Below are 21,444 nucleotides of genomic sequence, written 5' to 3' on the forward strand. Positions count from 1 at the left end.
TAGAAAAAAGTATTTTAAAAAATGATGAGAGTTTAAGAAATATTTTGGACAACATGAAACATAGTAACATCAGCGTAATGGGAATAACAGAAGGAGAAGATAGTGAACAAGAGATTGAGAAACTGAAGAAATAATGAAAACTTCCCCAATCTGGTGCAGGAAAAAGGCATACATGTCCAGAAAGCACAGAGAATCTTACACAAGTTGGACCAAAGTGGCCTACACCCAGACACAATATAATTAAAATGAAAAGGCTTAAAGACAGAGAGAGAATCCTAAAAGCTGCAAGAGGAAAACAGGTAGTTATATACAAGGGAACACCAATTGCAGTGTCATGTGATTTGTCAACCAGAAACATTTCATGCCAGGAGGAAGTGGTATGAAATACTCAAGGTGATGAAAAGCAAAGACCTACAACCAAGGCTAATTTACCCAGCAAGGCTATCATTTAAAGTTAGTGAGAAATAAGGAACTTCCTAGATTGGGAAAAACTAAAGGAGTTTATTAAACCAAACTGGTATTGCAACAAATGTTAAAGGGCTTTCTTTATGAAGTAAAAGAAGAAAAAAGAAAGAAATAAAAACAGAGGAAAGTAGTCTAACAATAAAATGACACTACCCACATATCTATCAAAAATCACCTTAAATGTAAATGGCTTAAATGCTCCAACCAAAAGTCACGGGGTAACTGAATGGTTAAGAAAATAAGACCCATATACATGCTGCCTCCAAGAGACCCATTTCAGATTGAAAAATACACAGAATAAAAGTTAAGGAATGGAAAAAGATATTTTATGCAAATGAAAAGGAAAAAAACTGGGGTGGCAATACTTATATCTGACAGCAATGATTAAAATCAATGCTATAGTAAGAGACAAAGTAGGACACTACATAATGATAAAGAGAATAATCCAACAAGAGGATATAACCCTAGTAAATGTACTCACCCAACATAGCAGCACCTAAATATGTGAAGCAAATCTTGATGGGGATAAAGGGAGGGACTAAAAGGAATACAGTTAGGTGGGGATTTTAACATCCATTGATTTCAATGGATAGATATTCTAGACAAAAAATCAGCAAGAAGACAGTGGTCTTAAATGACACGCTAGATAAAATGGATTAAATTGATCTCTCCAGAGCATTTTATTCCAAACTAGCAGAATATACATACTTTCGAGAACACCTGGAATGGTTTCTGGGAGGGACTACATGATAGGATAGAAAATAAGTCTCAATAAATTTAAAAAGATTGAAATCATATCAAACATGTTCTCTAACAACAATGCTATGAAACTAGAAATAAATTACAAGAACACTGAAAAACATGCAAAGACATAGAAGCTAAATAACATATTATTAAATAATGAGTCAACAGCAAGATCAAGGAAGAATTCAAAAAATATCTTGAAATAAATGAGAATGAGAACACAACAATCCAAAATCTGTGGGACACCAGGTAAGCAATCCTGAGGGAAATTCGTGGTAATGCAGGCCTATCTCAAAATATAAGAAAAAACTCAAATAAACAATCTAACTTCACACCTAAACTTGAAAAAGGATAAACAAAAACCCCCAGACTGAGTAGAAGGAAGGAAATAATAAAGATTAGCACAGAAATAAGTGAAATTGAGTCTAAAAAACATGATCCAAGGAATGAATCCTGGAGCTGGTTCTTTGAAAAGATAAACAAGATTGACAAATCTTTTTTCTTGATTAACCAGACTAATCAAGAAAAAAAATGACCCAAATAAATAAAATCAGAAACTAAACAGGAGAAATAACAACTTATACCAAAGAAATACAAAGGAATTTAAGAAAATATTATGAACAACTATATGCCAAAAAACTGGAAAACATGTATGAAATGGATAAATTCCCAGAAACATACAATCTTGTAAAACTAAATCAGAAAAAATCAGAGAATCTGAATAAACAGATTACATCTAGTGAAATTGAAACAATAATCACAAAACTCCCAACAAACAAAAGCTGTGGCCCAAATGGCTTCATAGGTGTATTTTACCAAACATTCTGAGAAGCGTTAACACTCCTTCTCAAACTGTTTCATAAAATTCAAGAGGAGAAAAGGCTCCCAAACTCTTTTTATGAGGCCGGCTTTATTCTACTCCCCAAACCAGATAAAGACACTACAAAGAAAAAATCACAGGCCAACATCTCTTATGAATGTAGATGCTAAAATCCTCAACAATATATTAGCAAACCAAATACAGCAATGCATCAAAAAGATCATACACCATGATCAAGTGGGATTTATTTCAGGAATGCAAGGTTAGTACAACATTTGCAAATCAATAAATATGATTTACCATATAAATAAAATGAAGGATAAATACCACATGATTATATCAATAGATGCAGAAAAATTTAATGAAGTTAGCACCTATTTTGATAAAAACTCTCAGCAAAGTCGCATTAGAGGGAATATGCCTAAACATAATAAAGGCCATATATGACCTTTGCCAGCATCGTACTCAATGAGCAAAAAATACAAGTGTTCCCCTTAAGATCAGAAACAAGACAGGCATGTCTACTCTCACCTCATTTACCCAATATAGTACTGGAAATCCTAGCCACAGCAATCAGAGAAGAAGAAAAAAACAGTGTCTGTATTGGAAAGAAGAATTAAAACTCATTATTTGCAGATGACAGAATACTTTACATAGAGAATCCCAAAGATTCCAAGAAAATACTCATGCAGACACATGCCCACAGTGCCCATGTCATTATGGATGAAATGAGACATTCACACAGACTACCGAGCCTGGTGGAGGAAAAGGAACAGCATGGCTTTTCTCTCAAGGGGAGCAAAAACCAGGGCCCTTGCTGTGACTGGCCTTTTTTGGGTTTCTCAGCACATTACATGATGGTCCTCATTTACTATATACAGGTTGCTTTAGGTGGTTACCTTTTACAGAAAACAAAGAAGCCAATGCTGCTAATCACATCACAGAAGAGGGATATTTGCAAATGAAAAGGGCAAAAGTGGTTGAACTGCTTACACTTGTCCTTGGAAGGTTTAGCATGGATTTTAGGAAGTTACTTTACAGTAAATGTTTGCCACTGGGGGCGAGGCCCATACTATACAGAATGGTCTCCTACAAAATACTAGAATTAATAGATGAATTCAGTAATTAGCAGGATACAAAATTAATATGAGAAATCAGTTGCATTGTTATATGCCAATAATGAACTTACAGAAAAGAAAATTAAGAAAACAGTATAATTCGCAATTGCTAAAAAAATAAAATACCTAGGTATAAACCTAACCAAGGACATAAAAATCCTATACTCAGAAAATTATATGACACTGAAGACAAATAGAAGATACAAATAAATAGAAGTACATACCATGTTCATGGATAGGAAGAATTAACATCATTAATATGTCTATACTACCCAAAGCAATCTATAAATTCAACACAATCCTTATCAATATTCCAATTATGCATTTCATAAAACTAGAACAGATATTTCAAAAATTTACATGGACCTGGCTGGCGTAGCTCACTGGATTGAGCGCGGGCCTGCGAACCAGATGATCGCGGTTCGATTCCCAGTCAGGGCACATGCCTGGGTTGCAGACTGGTTCCTTGCAGGCTAACTACCAGCAGGGGGTGCACAAAAGGCAACCATACATTGATGTTTCTCTCCCTCTCTCCTTCCCCTCTAAAGATAAATAAATAAATAAAATCTTAAAAAAAATTTACGTGGAACCACAAAAGACTCCAAATAAAAACAGTGATCCTGAGATAGAAGAACAAAGTTGGAGGAATCACACTACCTAATATCATATGATTAAATAAGGCCATAGCAATCAAAACATCATGGTACTAGCATAAAAACAGACACATAGATGAATGGAATAGAATAAAGAGCCCAGAAATAACCCCACACTTTTATAGTCAATTAATATTTGACGGAGGAGGCAAGCACATACAATGAGCTAAATCTAGTTTATTCAATAAGTGGTGTTGGAAAAATTAAAGAGAGACATGCGGAAAAATGAAACCAGACCACCTTTTTGTACCACACACAAGAATGAATTCAAAATGGATCTGACTTAAATATTACAGCCAAAACCATAAAAATCATAGAAGAAATCATAGGCAGCAAAATTTCAGACATTTCTTGTAGCAATATTTTATCAGACACATTTCTCAAGGCAAGGGAAACAAAAATAAACAATTAAACAAACAAATGGGACTATATAAAACTAAAAAGTTTTTGCACAGCAATTAAAAACATCAACAAAAATAACAGGACAACCCACAGACCATATTCACTGATACATCTGGTTAGGGGGTTAATATCCAAACTTTATAAAAAACTTATAAAACTCAACAATGAGGAAACAAACAACCCAATGTTAAAATGGAAAAAGGATCTGGATAGACACTTCTTTAAAGAGGACTTACAGATGGCCAATAGATATATAAAAAGATTCTCAGAGTCACTAATCATCAGAGAAGTGCACAAATTAAAACCACAATGAGATATCATCTCACACTGGTCAGAATGTCTATCATCAATAAATTAACAAGTGCTGGCAAGTATATATAGAAAGGGGATGCTTTTGCACTGTTGGTGCGAATGCATATTGTTATAGCAACTGTGGAAAGCAGTATGGAGATACTTCAAAAATTAAAAATGGATCTGCTTTTGACTGAGCCATCCCATTTCTGGGCACATATCCAAAGGAACCCAAAACATTAATTTGAAAGAACATAAGTATCTTTATGTTATTGCAGCATTATTTACAATTGCTGAAATATGGAAGCATCCCACATGTCCATCATTAGGTGATTGGATAAACCAGCTATGGGGCATTTTCACAATGAAATACTACTAGGCCATAAAAAAGAAAAACTTACCCTGTGTGGCAGTGTGGGCAAACCTGGAGACCATTATGCTAAGTGAAATCAGCCAGAGAAAGACAAATAACATATGATTTCACTCATGTGTGGAATCTAATGAACACACTGAGCTAACAAGGAAATAGGGACAGACTCATAGATGGAGAGCAGAATGGTGACTGAGCAGAATGGGTGGGAGGTGAGAGAGTAAAGAAATTGAGCAAAAAGGCAAAAAGACTCAGGGGCATGGACAACAGTGTGGTGATTGCTCATGGGGTGTGGGAGTATAAGGGGACTAAATAGTAATGGGAAAATACAATAAAGATTAAATTAAAAATGAAAAAATGTAAAAGGTTCTGATAAAAGTAAACAAATTTCACAATGTAAAATACAAGATCATTTACAGAAAGTACCTTTTTTAAAGAAATGAGCTTTTATGAAAAGAAAATTATAATTATGTCACTTGTATAATTGTATTAAAAATATAAATGCTAAAGAATAAACTTAAAATGTAAACTATAAACTACAAAATTATTCCTGGGATATATTAGAGAGTACTAACATAAGTCAACAAATTTGCTATTATTGTGCATACAGTCAGTATAATTAAGATATCTTTTCTTCCCAATGTGATCTATAGCTCAGGTGCTTGGGTTGGGAGGGGGATAACAGGGGAGAGAAGGCGAAGGGTTAAATTGAGGGACATGTATGAAGGACCCGTGGACAAGGATAACATGGGGAAGGACTGAAGGTGGGAGGGGAGGTGCACAGGGCAAGGGAGAGCAATAGGGAAATATGGGCACAACTGTATTTTAAAAACAATAAAAATAATTTAAAAAATCCAATAGGTGTTTTTTAAATAGGATGATTTTAAAATCATGTGGATGCATTATTGAATTGTACAATTGAAACATACATAATTTCATTAACTAATGCCATCCCAATAGTTGGAGGGGCAGAAAGAAGGCTTCTAGGGGAGTGGGTACCATTGTATTTCTTGAACTGGGTGCTGGTTGCATGGGAGTGTTCATTTTGCTAAAATTCATCAAATTGTATATATAAGATATGTGCATAATATATAGACTATACATCAATAAAATATAGTAATAACAAAAATAAAAATAAAATTCATGTATAAATGCAAAGACTTAGAATAGTCTCCCAAATTAAAAAAAAAAGAAAAAAATTGGAGGAAATATCCAATTTCAAGGCTCATTATATGGCTACAGTAATCAAGCAGGATAGTATTGGAATAGAGATAGACAACAGATCAGTGGAATGTAGACTGCAATCCTGAAAAAGACCCACACTTGCACAGTTATTTGATATTTTGAGCAAAGCAGTATGGCAACTCCATAGGAAAGGAAAATCTTTTAGCAAGGACAGCTGAGCAGCTGGCTAGCCATGAGGAAAAAAAATGGTTCATTTTCTTTAAAGTTTTGTCATAGCAAAAAGGAAGTATTCCCAAAGAATAAATATTTAGTTGGGCATATTTTGAAACTTTCATAATTTAAATTACATGAGTTCTTTTCATTTGTTTAACATGATTAAGACATTTTGCCATGTTTAGATTTGTTTTTTTATTCAACCATTTTGCTGCTATATGGTATTGCACTAAATGACTATACCATGGTGTATTTATACATTGTTCTCTCTATGAATATTTTTTCAGTTTAAATTTTAAGTACTTATTTGTTTTGTTATTACAAAAAATGTTCTAATGAACTGCCTTTCACATATATCCTGCTGGCAAAACACAAGAGTTTCTTTGAGAATATGTGTAGAAGTGGATTGTTGGATGGTAGGCAATGCACTTTACTATATAATGCTCTTTTCCCTCTAAATTGGGTTGTTCCAGTTGCCAAACCTGTCAGCAGTGTATGCATATTTCCACCTGATCTATCACTTCGAAAATATTGAATGTTATCATAGTTTTCAGTTTTTAACAATTTGATGAGTATAAAATAATATCTCAGTGCAGTTTTAATTTACACATATGTATCTTTTTCTGCTAAATGCCTTCCATATTTTTTGCTCACTCTTATTTTTTCTTGCCCATTTTTTGACTTTTTCTTCTTGTCTTTTAGCAGCTTTTTATGGATTCTGGATAACCCTTCCACTGGTTATATATATATTTCATATATTTTCTAAATTTGTGGCATACTTTTTTCTGTATTGGATTTTGTCATAAACAGAAATGATAAATTTTAAATAGCCCATTTTATTAATAATTTTCTGTATACTTTAACATGTATATTATTTATGATGTATTTCTCAGATATTCAACTACATTTCCTTATATAATATTTAAAGTTTGGCCTTTCCTAAAAATTTTAATCCTTCTGGAATTGTTTTTTCATACAATATGAGCTGGGGATGGCCAAGAACTCTGCAGAGTCTGAGATGTTACAGTCCTTGCAAATTAGCCTGCTGAGGTTTCATGGCTACTGGCAGAAGACAAAAGATTCCTGGGTTTCATCAATAGCAGTAGCCAGGGTGTCAGCATCACTGACAATTTCTCAGACCCCAGTTCCCACAGGAGGCCTCAAAGAGGGACAAGTGACTACTGCACACGCATTTATGTTGTAGAAGATGAACCAACCCCAACCTAAGAGTATCCAAATCTTTTATAAGGGTAGTAAGCATGCCTTACCTTTGCCCCAGCGGGGACACCTTATCTATATGATAATGGGAAGTAATCAAAATTGGCCTTTGCTTCAGAGGGAGATACTGTCTTACTCTTCCAAGGCTGTTTGTTGTATAACATTCCTTAAGAAGATAGTCTGGAATAAAGGTGACTGTTGCTTCTGTTTGAAAGTCATGAAGAAATGTGAGAGACCCATGTGGAATTGTTTCCCAACAGGGATGTGCTTTCTCCCTCCACTCCCCCGTATTCATGACCAATTGTCTCAGCAAGATTTAATGCTTAGGTTTTTTTATCCCCAGATATCTTTAATGTAATTAGGCTTTAAGTGACGATATTAACATAATATAACATAATCAGGTTTCCATATATGTATATGTGTTTCTGGGCTCTCTGTTCCTTTAACTGATGGTCTACTTCTGCATCAACGCCATATAACTTTATTTAGTAGAACTTTAAAATAAACCTTGATCTGTGGGAGAGCAATTCTCTCTTACCCCTCACAGACAAATGCCTACCTTGTTCTTCAGGAATGTCTTACATATTCTTGTTCTTTCATTCCTCCTTAAATTAAAAAATCTACACAAGTTCCAATGTAAAACATTTTTTCCCTTGCAATTCAGACCTTCCTTCTGGGATTGTTTTGCTTGCTCCAGAAGTTTGTTTAAAACTTCCTATCAGAAATTTTTGTAGGTGTCTCTAATGGGACTTACCACCATAGACAGGTTCTAAGCTTTATTTCCTGTACTCTGCATGCTGCTCTTTAAAAACTAAAGTTCTAGTCTTCAGACATCAGCAGATAGTGTGGGGACAAGTGGCAGCTTTAGCTCATTTACTTCTCTACACGAATGCCCTCACATCGTCTTCAACACCTCAGAAATTTTCTTGCCTTTTTTAGGCAGCTCAGCTATGCACTTTAAAAGGTAATTTGTATATTTCATCTAACTTTTTGAGTTTTGCTTTGAGAGTGGTTTTCAGGATATCTAATCTTTCACATTGCCAGAAACAAGTCTTGTATCAATATGGTTTTAAAATTCTTTAATCTCACAGAATTGTGTCTTGCACACAATAAACATTCAATAAATTTAACTGAACTAAGATTTCACTTGGTTTCTCTTATGCTGCCTCATCATTCCCAATAACGCAGTGTCTAATTTACCATTTACAACATTAATTTTTATCCTCTCCACAAAACTTTGAAGAATTCTAAAATATTTCAAACATACAGAAAATAATATAATTGAAATATTTATATTTACCATGAAGATTAAACAGATGTTAATATAGTACCCTATTTTCTACAGTCTGTGGTCATATGGTTATTAAACAAAGCAAGGTATATTATCATAAGCTCTAATTCAATTATTTCAATTCCTGAATGTAATTTTGTTATAAATTACTTTATAATTAATAGTCCCTTTTTCTGTAATTAACATCGTCATATAAACTCTTGAAAATATTTTTGGGAATTCTTTTAATTAGAAGCCTACAACTAAAATTGCTGTATAATAGACAGGATACACTTACCTTTAATTCATTAGGTATACCCAAATTTTTATTTATGTTCTTTATGATTATGATGATGTCAATAATTACATAATATAGGTCATTTTTACTTTATCTTATTATTTAATATTTATAATTTATGAACATTTTTAGTTTTAGTCTGAATAAGGATTATGCTAAAATATGTTGTATGTACAGCTTGTATATAATTCAAATTATATTAAAGTTTATAATATTTAATAATGAATAATTAGGTGACTTGGAAATTCATGCCCCTCTTTTTTTTCTCTAGGTATTTATGAGCCTCCATTTACTATACTACTGCAGTGAACCAACCTTGGATGTGAAAATTGCTTTTTGTCAGGTGTGTGTTCCTTACAGGTAAAACAAGGTACAGTATATTCCCTTGTATTTCCATTTTGCCATTTCATCCTACACATGTTCCACACCAAGTTAAGTACAATATGTAATGTTGAAAGTAGTATACAAAGTAGAAATGGATACTGAGATTTTTTTTTGTCTCTAGTTAACTTAATTTAGAATAGGAATGAAGAGAATTTGTAAAAAATTTTTTTAAAAGATTTTATTTATTTATCTTTAGAGGGGAAGGGAAGGAGAGAGGGAGAGAAATATCAATGTGTGGTTGCCTCTTGTGTGTCCCCTGCTGGGAACTAGCCTGCAACCCAGGCATGTGCCCTGACTGGGAATCAAACCATGATCCTTTGGTTTGCAGGCCCATGCTCAGTCCACTGAGCTACACCAGCCAGGGCTGAAGAGAAATTTTTAAAATAATTCTAAGTATAGTACTTAATCACTGTGTAAAGTGATTTCTGACTAGATTTCACTTATACTTAACATTTTTAATATTTCTTTTTAAAATTTTGCCATGAGGCTTTAATCATGAAAAGAGCTGAAGTCTCTGTTATTCCTCATCCTAAGGGTTGATGAGCCCCAAGTAGAGGAGCCCCAATACTCATATGCAATAACATGCAGGTCAGTGATAAAATCTAAACAACTATAATGACAAATAATGAATTTAATAGATAAATCTCACCTATAATGATCAGTAAGAAAGTGTCAACCATGATAGGTAGTGTGAATGGATCAGGTAAGAGTTGGTTCTCTTGTATTCATATGAACTCTATTCTTAGAAAAGAGTCCACCTGAGGTGTCTATGCTTGTTGTGTATGTTTAGGGTATGTTTAGGTATGTCTAGGGAAGTCCTAACCTAGGCCTTTTGTCAATGTGCAGTTAACAGTGCTCCCTTTTACTTTCAGGAATGGTTCTTGGAAAATAAATTTTATGGTAACTCCGTTTACATGCCCAGCAGAGAACTTCACATCAGTCTCTCTGTAATAATTTCTGCTGTGATTTCTCATTTAACTGTGCTGCAAGTAGAGAATGATACATGTCCACTAAAACAAGGTTTAAAAAATTATTCTTCAGCTTCTATTATTTTAATAGGCTTTTCTGATTCTACTAATATTTGATTATTATCAAAAACATGCAAAAATATAAAGGGAAACAAAACATTGGTGCATTTACTGTTCCTGAGCTTAGAATTGCTATGAAAAAGTAAAATGTGTTACCTGCTAAGAATAAGATTTATTGATCTGCCTCATCTCCCAGGCCTCCAGATATCGTGACTGAAGCCTCAAGGCTTCTATAAGGAAGCCTATAAGGCTTCTCTTGCAAGAGCTCTGAATCTGGACAAGACATCTTGGCTAGAAATTGTAGATCTACCACTCATTAGCCATTTACTTATAACCTTGAGCAAATTAGCCTCCTGCGCTTGTTTCCTTATGTGGGAAAAGGGGAAAATAACGTGACTGATCTTTTACAGTTATGAAAATTAAATTAGTTGATACTTGCAGAACACCAAGAATAGTGGTGGAAAATATGTTTATAAAATACATAACTACATTTTAAATAAATTTACACTTACTCTTCTGGAGCTCCCATTGAGTTCCAGTGTTTTAGTTACTATCAATATCTTGAATACTCCTGCAGTTGTGTGTCCTACCTGAACCTTTCCCCAAAACCAGACTTGTAGATTCAACTGCCTGTTCTACATTTCATCCCTGCTTAGACGTCTAAGGGGGCATATCAAACTATGCACATTCTAAACCAAGCCCTTGATCTCTCCAAAATTCATCTGCTCTAATTGAAAAAATGCTAAATTCATCTTTCCAGTGGCTTAGAACAAAATCTTTGGAGTCATTTTTGGGCAACACTTCACATCCAATCTGTCAGCAAATTCTGTTAGCTCTACATTCAAAATATATCTGGAGCCTCACCACTTCTTGCCATTCTTGCTGTTGCCAGTCTGATCTAAGAGACCATTACTTTTTGTCTAGATTATTGCAAGAGCTTCCAATTTAACTCACCTCCAAAATAGCACTGAAAACAGTAAAAGTGGTATTTGGAAAATACAGGTGAGATCATATCATGTTTTGGCTAAAAACTAAACAAAACAAAACAGAAAAATCTTTCAATGTTTTCCCATTTCACTTGTAAAAACTCAAATTTTTATAATATAAATAGACAAGCCTTTGCCATGTAGCCACTAGAGACGCCTCCCTGAAATGTTCTTCCTTCATTATTCACTTGGCCCACTCCTTCACCCACTTCAGGGTTTTGCTTCAATGTCATTTGTAAAGGAGATTTTCCTGACTATCCTATTTAGAATTGTCTCTTCTTATCTTACACTGCCAACTCAACTTCCCTGCCTTTCTTTTTTCCCACCATAACAAGCTTTTTGTTAATTGGTGAGAGGAGAGAGGAGAGAAACATCTATTTGTTTTTCCACTTATTTATGCATTCATTGGTTGATTCGTGTATGTGCCCTGACCAGAGATAGAACCTGCAACCTTGGCATGTTGGGACAACACTGTAACTGACTGAGGTATCTGGCCAGGGACTTGTTTTTACATTTTAGATTTTTGGAGAGGTTATCTGCCATCCCCAAACACTAAATTCGGAAGCTGACTTCATATAAATGTGGTTTGAGGGAGTTAGTAGATTGACCCTGGGTATATTTGAGGGTCTTGGTGTTTTTTAAGTGAATGGTCATATATGGTTTTGAAATATAAACTGATAAAACTTTTCTTTACTAGTTTAGTTTTTCATGTAACAGGGAAATGGAATTTTTAGCTCTCTCTTTAAGGAGTTTCCTGTCATATGTATTATATAAGGGAGCTCAGGTTTGTCTTTCTTCTATACCTGCTTTGATATATTTCATTTAATTTTGCATTCATTTTCTAAAATCTCAAATACATTTTTTAGTGCATGGACTGTCTGTGGGTGAGTTACTACAGACACAGCAAACTATTTTAGAAACACAGCACATGGTGAATCATGAAATTAATCATTTACATATATATATACTCCATATATATACTCTCAGGATAATAACAAACCTGCCTACTTTTATGAATAAATGTTTCATGTTGCTTAACAATAGTTTTTTTTCCATATGCCTACATGAGAGGATGCCTGTATAGCAAATTTCAAAATTTCAAGAGTAAATTTAGTGTCAGATTTATGTCTTATTTCTTGGGTAGATATTTTTCTAAAAATGGATTAAGTAGTTAAATTAATGAATAGAATCAGCTATGTTTCTAAAGATTAGCTAACAAATAATGTAAAGGTCATAAGATTATGTTTTGTAATGATGAGCTTTTCTGTATTGGTTAATGGTATATGTTTGGATTGCTTGAAGCACAAAAGGTTGGACTTGACTTGTTGTTGAATGGTCTTAACCCAAACATTACCCAAATATAGCTTATAAATATTACAAGATTAGTCATGGCTGAGGTATTAATAAGATTAAATGAAGTTATTGCTTATATCTTTCAAAATAGTTGTGCTGTAAAATATCTCAGAGTATATGTGATTTTCAGTGTATGGTTAATTATACTCTATAAGAAAAGTATCACCTTGTATTTTTTTATCTTGATCTATATAGTATTCTTAAGTAATCAACTAATTCTTTAAATGCACTATTTTAAGTTTATTATTCTTCTGATGTGAGGCTTTGAAAAATATATTAAGTGATCATTTTGCTTTTCTGTGGAATTATCTGTGCAGATGAATTTTTCAGTAAATGAAAAGGAATAATGTCCGTTTTGGTTCTGGGTTCAAAAATTAGTTCTACTCTAGGCTGTGTCATTCAACACTTCTTTTGTTCATCTTCTCTAAAAATGAGTACTTATTTGGTTATATACTCTCTATATATAGAGTTAAAAAGTATGTTAAAAAAGTATGTTTTCAAAAATATGAAAACCAAGACTTTGGAGAATGTGGAACTACTAAAGTTGAAAACTAATTAGGTCTTTTTATAATTGTACAATGGAAGAATGATAATATGATTATATTTAAGAATAATATTCTTTATTGTGTAATTGAAAACAGGGCATGATTCATATTCTTAAAGGTAGCATTTGGTAAACTGTAATTTTTTCTCCTGAAAATCCAAAGATATATTTTAGAGGCAAGTCAGTGAAATCCACACAACTAACTTTAAACCTTTTGATTCTTAAGTGACTTTTTACTATGCTTATGATAAAACAAAACTTGTTACACACACCCTGTAAAATTCATCTTTTAAAATTCTTATTTATTTTTCTGGAAATTTTGACCTGCCTTGATTATATAATATCATTTATTATTGCTATTTTGTACTTCTTTTTTTATTATGGAAAATTTAGGAAAATGATACCTAAATTCATGAAAAGATGAATCTAGTGTGTTTAGCTTAGACCGTTGTGACAGTAGTTGAGATCATTGTGATAACAAAGCCAGCATTCCAACTTTGATGATCTAAAAGAAAATTTAATATTAAGCTCCATGGAGGCAGAAGCTTTAAATTACTAATGCCTAGAACATTGCTTGGTACTTTTGAAGACCAAAGTAAATATTTGTTGAATGAAAAACATACCACAGCAATAAATAGGCTTCAAATCTCAGTGACTGACCTCAGCAAAGTTTTACTTCCTGTTATACAAAGTTTAGTACAGATTACCAAGTGCTCTCATTTATCTGAGGAGTCAGGAGTTTCAGCTTCTGCCATCATGTGACTCAGGAATTTAGGCTGTTGCCAGCTTGTGATGTTCTAGCTAAGATACCAGTGTGTGGAAAGTGATGGATTGTGGGGGTGTGTTGGTGACTCAGCCACTTCTGCTGTTGTCCACTTGCCAGTAATAGTCACAAAGCCCCAACAGGACTGCAGGGGAGGCTGGGAAATGCAGTGGAGCACACGGATATCCCTAGTCTATTGCCTCCACCACAGATGAAGACATAGAAATGAAATGTTTTGTTACCTGACCATTCTGAACCCCAGGGATTGCATGCTGATTTTATAGCAGGATCCTAATGCTGTGGGATGGCATTATGGCTTAGGCCAAATTCGGTTAAAACATTCTAAAACTGCTAATTAGCTATGTGTCTTTAAATATTATGTAATTCTCAATGATAATGATAATTACAGTTATAGTAATAAGCTTTTAGAAACTTTGAGAGTTTTCTATAAGCTCAATGCTAAGAACTTTACATAGATTATCTCATGTAACACTCTCACTGATGAAAGGGAGCAGATTACCCTTATTTTACAAATAAGGACACTAAGGCTAAGGTTGTAAAATAACACGCCCAACACTTCTCAACCAGGATTCTTGGATAAGGCTGGGTTTTACCCTTTGCTAAAACTCTCGGTCTAGGATTTCTCAATACCAACTGAGAATACTAATTCTTATGTAAAATGATTTATGTGCCTCCTATTACAGGGCCTGGTCTTATGCTTATGTGAGCCCCATGCTTAGCACATCTACAAGCAGTACTAGTTTCCTTCCGTCATGTATAAAGAACGGGCAGGCAGAGCCTTGCCTGCTCTCCTATTGATTTATGTGCTTTTCAACCTAACTGACAGTAATGATTAAACATAATTTAAGTCTTAAAGTTTTTACTGTGTCATCGATTTGTTATAAGTCACTGATTCCACAGAATAACTGTCTTTGGGCCCATCCAATACAACAGTTACATACATGCCAGGCTCTAACCTCGTTAGGGAGTAACACTTCAAGCAACAGTGGAGAAAGTATGCTCCTGACAGAGCAAAGCCTAATTCTAAATGTCATTAAGTATTGTTGTCTCACACCTCCCCCTTTAAAAACTAATATGTAAACAATGCAACTCAGATTTAAAACAGGTTAAACACATGCTTTTGAAGACATAACAAGCAGAAAAGCAGGCATTGTCTCTGGGAACTTTGTGTAAGAGTCTTGGAGTGGCATCAGGAAGGACCTCAATAAGCCAGGCATAACTCTGAGAATGACTAGCTCAATATCATTTTTGCCAAAAGCAGAATCATCACTTTAGGCAGAGACTTTCAGTGTCCAAAAGACAAAATTAAAAGAATACAGGTTGACCAGTTAAATTTCTGGAGACGCATTTCGTAGCTAATTTCTTTTGGCTGTCCTATTGAAACAGATCAATGGAATGTCGTAATACCTTTAATAATACCTGGCATACAGTAANTGCTTTTGAAGACATAACAAGCAGAAAAGCAGGCATTGTCTCTGGGAACTTTGTGTAAGAGTCTTGGAGTGGCATCAGGAAGGACCTCAATAAGCCAGGCATAACTCTGAGAATGACTAGCTCAATATCATTTTTGCCAAAAGCAGAATCATCACTTTAGGCAGAGACTTTCAGTATCCAAAAGACAAAATTAAAAGAATACAGGTTGACCAGTTAAATTTCTGGAGACGCATTTCGTAGCTAATTTCTTTTGGCTGTCCTATTGAAACAGATCAATGTAATGTCGTAATACCTTTAATAATACCTGGCATACAGTAAGTGTTCAATAAATGTTTAACAAATAAATGAAATTAGGCCCTTTAAATTTCTATGCAGTTCTGAAAACCCAGCTCTTCATCACCAACACCAGATTGTCTGCTCCAACTCTGAGTTGTTTAATGTTCAGTTAAATTCAAACTCTGGACTGAGACAAGAGATAAATAAAAGGAGGACATGGTATTTATTCATTTCTTTTGATTTGCTAAGCTCTATTCCCGTAGCTCACCTTGTCATAAGAAGTCAACCTCATTGTTCTAAATTATTTTGGCTAAACTAGCGAGTGGTTAGTTTAAAAAAAAAAAAGAGAAAGGACATTGTGGGGGTGTCTTTTCTTGCAAGTCCCCCTGTGTGCCATGGATGAGAGTAAACATGACTGAGACATGATCTTCTTGGGGAGGAGAGGTGGCCAGTTTCCCAGAGGGCAAGGATCAAACAGTAGATAACATTTCAAAGAAATTTGAGGTCTTAGTCTGAGTCAGAGTCTGTCAAGAAGAGAGTTTTAGGGTTTCCTGCTCGAACTCTAAACATATGAATGAAAGCACTCTTAACAGAGCAGATTTCACAGGTTTTTCAGGAAGTCTTTGTGATGCCAGATTCTTCCCCAGGACATGCTCTAGCAAGGCAAGGAGTTGCACCCCTCCCCATCAGGTATTCAGGCTTAACGGGATTAGAGCCTGGAAACGCTTCAGAGGACATGGGGACTCCGGCTATCTCAAAGCCAGGGATGTGGAGAGTCAATTTCTCTTCGTTGCAGCCCCCAGAGTCCTTCCATGATGGCCTCCCAAGTGATCGTGTCTGGCTTAGGTTTCCCCTCCTCTGATGGGTCTTACCCGTCAAGGACTTCCTACCACGCTTTGGGGGCAGGGAGGAAACTGAGGCAGCATTTGCTACCAGAGACAAGCCTTGTCTCCTGTGGCTCCCATTCCAGAGGTCATAGCTTGCTCATCCTTAGCCACAGGGGATAGAGTTACAATTCCTGAGACCAGGCAGAGCGGTCCACAACAGAACATGTTTTAGAGTTGGATGACTTCAGTTCATATTAATTCAGACCACTAATTAATAATTCTAAGACTTCGAGCCAATTAATGACTCTGCATGCCACTTTCTCAGTTGTTGTTAGTGTTAAATATAGTATACAACAGAACACAAAGTTCACCTTTAGTGAGTAAGCAATTAATACTGGTTCACCTTTCTTTTTGTGTCTTTACTTAAAAAAATATTGTATCTAATGCCCATTGTTTGATTCCAGGTTTATTATAGAAAGAACTATTGAATACATTTTCTCCTGAAATTAAGTGCTAGAGAAATTTTACTTTTTCTATGAACTTGTATGATAAATGTATGAGATTAATGAATCAAAACTTGCCGCTCATTGTGGTTTTGTTGTGTTGAGATTACTTTTTCCTTTGGTTTCCAGAAGCACAGCACTAAGTTTTGTGCTCCAGGCAGATACTCATAACTTAAGTCTTCTGGTAAAATTGTCATCTCCCAGCCTGTGATTATTTGACATTTGTTCTTAAAACTGGATTTAATGGTTTTAATGTTCCTCTATGTTCTATAGTGAACTGCATAAATTTTTTGGATCTACACAGAATATACGGATACATAATAAGTAAATGAAAGAATAAAATGACTAGTTCAAGGTTTTGTTGCTATTGAGTGTAGAACTAATCCAGGCATGGTGCCATTTTCCAGCTATATCATTCAAAAGAAGCCAAGGATGCTTAACCTCTAAAAATTCTTAAACCTTAATGTTTTCTCCTCTCCTCAGAAATTAATTAGCAGTAACATAGGGCAGTTATGCATAAATGAAAATTCAGAGGGAGTGCTCAAATTAAATACAGGTTATTTAATAGGAGAAAAATGCAGTCAAAACTTTTGACACCTGCAGGATAAGGTCAGTAATATGGGACATTTCTCTTTGCAAAGCTTCATAGCTAAAGCTAGTAACTGAGCTGATGAAGGGGACTCATTGCACAAGGCTCTTTCTTACAGGTCTACATGGAATGCAGTCTTTTCACAGAAAAGATTATATTCAGACTTTCTCTCTGCCCACCAAATGGCAGTGGAAAGAAAGCCTTCTTTTAATTCAGCTTTAAATTTTTTTAGCAGATGGGAGATGGAGAGAAAATGAGTTTGCTTTGAAATTTTGCAAAGAAAATTCTGTTATATCCACATAAAAATGATTGTTGAGTCATTTCAAATACAAGGCTAATATTCAGTGGAGGAATTAATTATTTCAAAATATGTTTTGATCAATAGAATAGACTATTCTAAACCTATTGTTATTTTGTACCATATTGATCTTGGAAAGTTACCATTGTAGTGATTTATAATTTTCAAATATATTACTTCTTCTTTTTAATTCACTGTTAATCTACATTTAATTTCTTCTCTGGAAAGAAACTTTTCATTTTGATGAGCATTTTTGAATACCCATGAGTTTCAGACATTCTTCCCAAATGTTTTACCATGAATTTAACATAGAGAGGTGAGGGAATGCTTATTTTCATGAGCTAATTGAGAGAACCCTGGTCAGGCACCGTATTGCACCCTGAGGTAGGAGAGCATGTCCCTGAGAACATGACAGCTGGGCCTGCTTAAATAGCTGCTGATATCAAGAAAGTCATCCTAATAATGTTTTTAACATCCACAACATTAGTTTACTTAGTTTGACCTGCATTGCTTCCAGTTTTTGCCTCTCCAAAGAGCCCTCTTTAATGGTGACATCTCTTATCTCCCCTATTTTTAAAGGCTTTATTTATTTATTTATTTTTAGAGAGAAGGGAAGGGAGAGAGAAAGAGATGGAGAGAAACATCGAATGGCTACTTCTTGCAGGTCCCCAAATGGGGACCTGGTCCATGATCCAGACATGTGCCCTGACCAGGAATGAAACTGGCGACCTTTTGGTTCACAGGCCAGCACTCAACCCACTGAGCCACACCAGCCAGGGTTGTAGTGGTTTTAAGACTGATAGCTGCCAAAGGGTTGGGAGACTGGGTGAAAAGGTGAATGGGTTAACAAGTACAAATGGGTTAACGAGTACTGGTAGTTACAAAATAGTCATGGGGATGCAAAATACAGCATAGGGGATATTGTAACTTATATTATAATAACTCTGTCTGGTGCCAGGAGGGTACTGGAAATATTGGGGGATCATTTTGTAAGGTATGTGATTAACCACTATGCCGTATACCTAAAACTAATACAAAATAACATTGAATGTAAACTGTAACTGAAAAATAAAATTTAAATAAAATAAACGAGTCATTCTGCAATTGTGGAGCTTCTTAGCCCTGCCACTGTTCCATTGTATCAGAAACTTTGCAATGGAACTCAATAGTCTGTTTCACAAGCTCCTCAGGTAGTTCTGATTCATGTTGAAACTTCAGATTCTCTGCCTTAAGCTATTGGCCTTCTCAATATAAATTTTTTGTTTTCCCTTTTTGGGTTCTAATCATCAGCACTCTTTGTTTCTTCTCTTCTTGGGTTCAGATAATAAGTCATATGACCTGAGCTAAGGATATTCTAAAACATAGAACTGGAGACATTTTTTAGCATTGATAATATTTTTTCCATAGAATGCTTAATGGTACATTTTCACAGGCACTTAGAGAAAAGTTTGAACTTTATGGTCATGACAAGGAAGAGTGCATGGAAATTGGAGGTAAAATATACTGCATTAAATATGTTCTGAGCTTTTAGAAACTCAATTTGGATTTGTAGGCTTAGGATGCAAATGAGATCTGGAGGAAATTCTTCAACAACATATTTGCCATGCAAGAAAATTTCTAATCCTGTTATCTCTGTGTCTTACTGCTGGTAATTAAAATAGCCTTTTCGCAATTATTTGAGGTACTTCCAAGAATATATTTTCTAACTTTTAGATTTTATTTAAAGTTTAATTCAAAATTAAACATAAAGAGTGTACTTGAAAGAAAATTGTGTATGAGTTCACAAATATTGTAATGATGATTTTCAGTCTTACTGTGAAAAATTATGTGCTCTGGAATGAAAATAAAAGATTACTGAGTAATTAGAAAATATGTCAGAGCATTCGGTATTTCACTTGAAAAGTTTTTATTTGTGTCTTTTTGACTGGGAATTCTCCTGTTGCTAAAAGTTTTGCTCCTGGTATAAAATCTGTGATTGCTTAACCACTTTACCAAACTACAACCAAGTCAACATAGAGTTTCCCCATTATATAAATAGTCCTGTAATCCAAGGGGACTTCTCAGGAGTGTGAACAATTGCTATGATGCAGTGATTTATCCTATGAGAGCACTGAGGCGCTGGGTAATCCTTGTCCTAACTAGGACACTGGTTTCCAGTTTGTGTGTGCCGTGCACAAGCAATAGAATCTAGCAGTTCATAGAGACACAAAATATGCTCCCTGTGGCAGATGCAGACATACTGTTTCTGCTGCTTAATGAGTGTTTTACTTTTTAAACATCTCAGGCAGAGTGATATGATCTGTTTTACCATCTTGAGGGGTAAACCTCTCCAGTGAGTGGCTCTCAACATGCATCAGAATACTCAGAGGGCTTATTAAAGCAGGCTGTTGGTCCCTGCCCCACAGAATTACTGGTTCAATCTGTGTGAAGTTGGAGTGAACATTTGCCTGTAACAAGTTTCCAGATGGGGTAAATGTCCCACTCATGGCAGAAAAAGCAGTATTGTTCGATAAACCAACTAAATGTAAGCCACATCACTTATCAGGTAGCACACAAAACATGCATGAATCTCCCAAAATGCCTGCTTAGGGTTATGCCTCCTCTAATGATATAGATCTTTCAATTTTCAATTGCTGGGATTGGGGAGGAACCCACAAAACGTGTGAGTGCCCCAAACCTGAACAAAAGCACTAAGGAGAGGAGGTTACTATGGTGTAGGCATGTGTGCCTCAAGGTTAGACAAGATTCTGTAAGGTCCCTTCTAACTATAGAATCTATAGTATTTAACATCATAGAGTGAAATGTGAGGTCATTTCTGGGTAAACAAAAACCATGGGTAGTGGAGATGTACAATTATATACATCCATAAATCGTGATTTAAAATTTCAAGGACAGATTCTTCCATTGGTAAAGATAATTGATAGAAGAGCCTATCTTAAAGATAAACAAAAGGTACAATTGAGATTTAATATCTAAGCTTATAAAGAGTTGTTTAATATTCTAGAATCATCTTAATTTGGACTAAAATTGTCCAGTACTTAATGCAGGATAATAACATCTTTGATAGTATTAAGAATAAATGAAGTCAATACTGTTTAATCAAACCTTACCTAGTTGAAAAATTAAAGCTACACATTATTTTGTACCACAGTTCTTCCTGGGAAAGTAATGTAAGAAGTCTGTCCAGAAAGTATCCATCCAAATACTATGAAAAATAGAGACATTTATGAAGAAGACAGAGATACAAGAAATATTGCACATAGGACAGTGATGCCTCAGTCCTCTTCAAAGTAGGCAACTTGGGACCTCACACAGTTCTCCCAATCACCATCAGCTGCCCCATCATATTTTCCTGGATTTCATTGATTGTTTGAAATCTCTTCCCTTTCAA

The 21,444-nt window shown here is 34.9% G+C and overlaps 1 protein-coding gene across 6 annotated transcripts in view; it reads left to right on the top strand.

Moving 5' to 3' along the window:
* Positions 1 to 21,444, top strand: part of MAPK10 (mitogen-activated protein kinase 10) — a 335,415-nt gene that overhangs the window by 161,430 nt on the left and 152,541 nt on the right. For 5 of the 6 annotated variants that reach the window (XM_037030706.1, XM_037030724.1, XM_037030705.1 and 2 more), the window contains one exon: positions 9,319 to 9,390. In XM_037030706.1, the coding sequence (XP_036886601.1) occupies positions 9,319 to 9,390 (72 nt within the window). Of the gene's footprint in view, positions 1 to 9,318; positions 9,418 to 21,444 lie in introns of those variants that run through there. The other variant, XM_037030741.1, reaches the window with a different exon arrangement.

Source organism: Sturnira hondurensis, unplaced genomic scaffold (genome assembly GCF_014824575.4).
Source record: "Sturnira hondurensis isolate 20B ecotype Veracruz unplaced genomic scaffold, ASM1482457v3 Scaffold0001721, whole genome shotgun sequence".
Lineage (NCBI taxonomy): Eukaryota > Metazoa > Chordata > Mammalia > Chiroptera > Phyllostomidae > Sturnira > Sturnira hondurensis.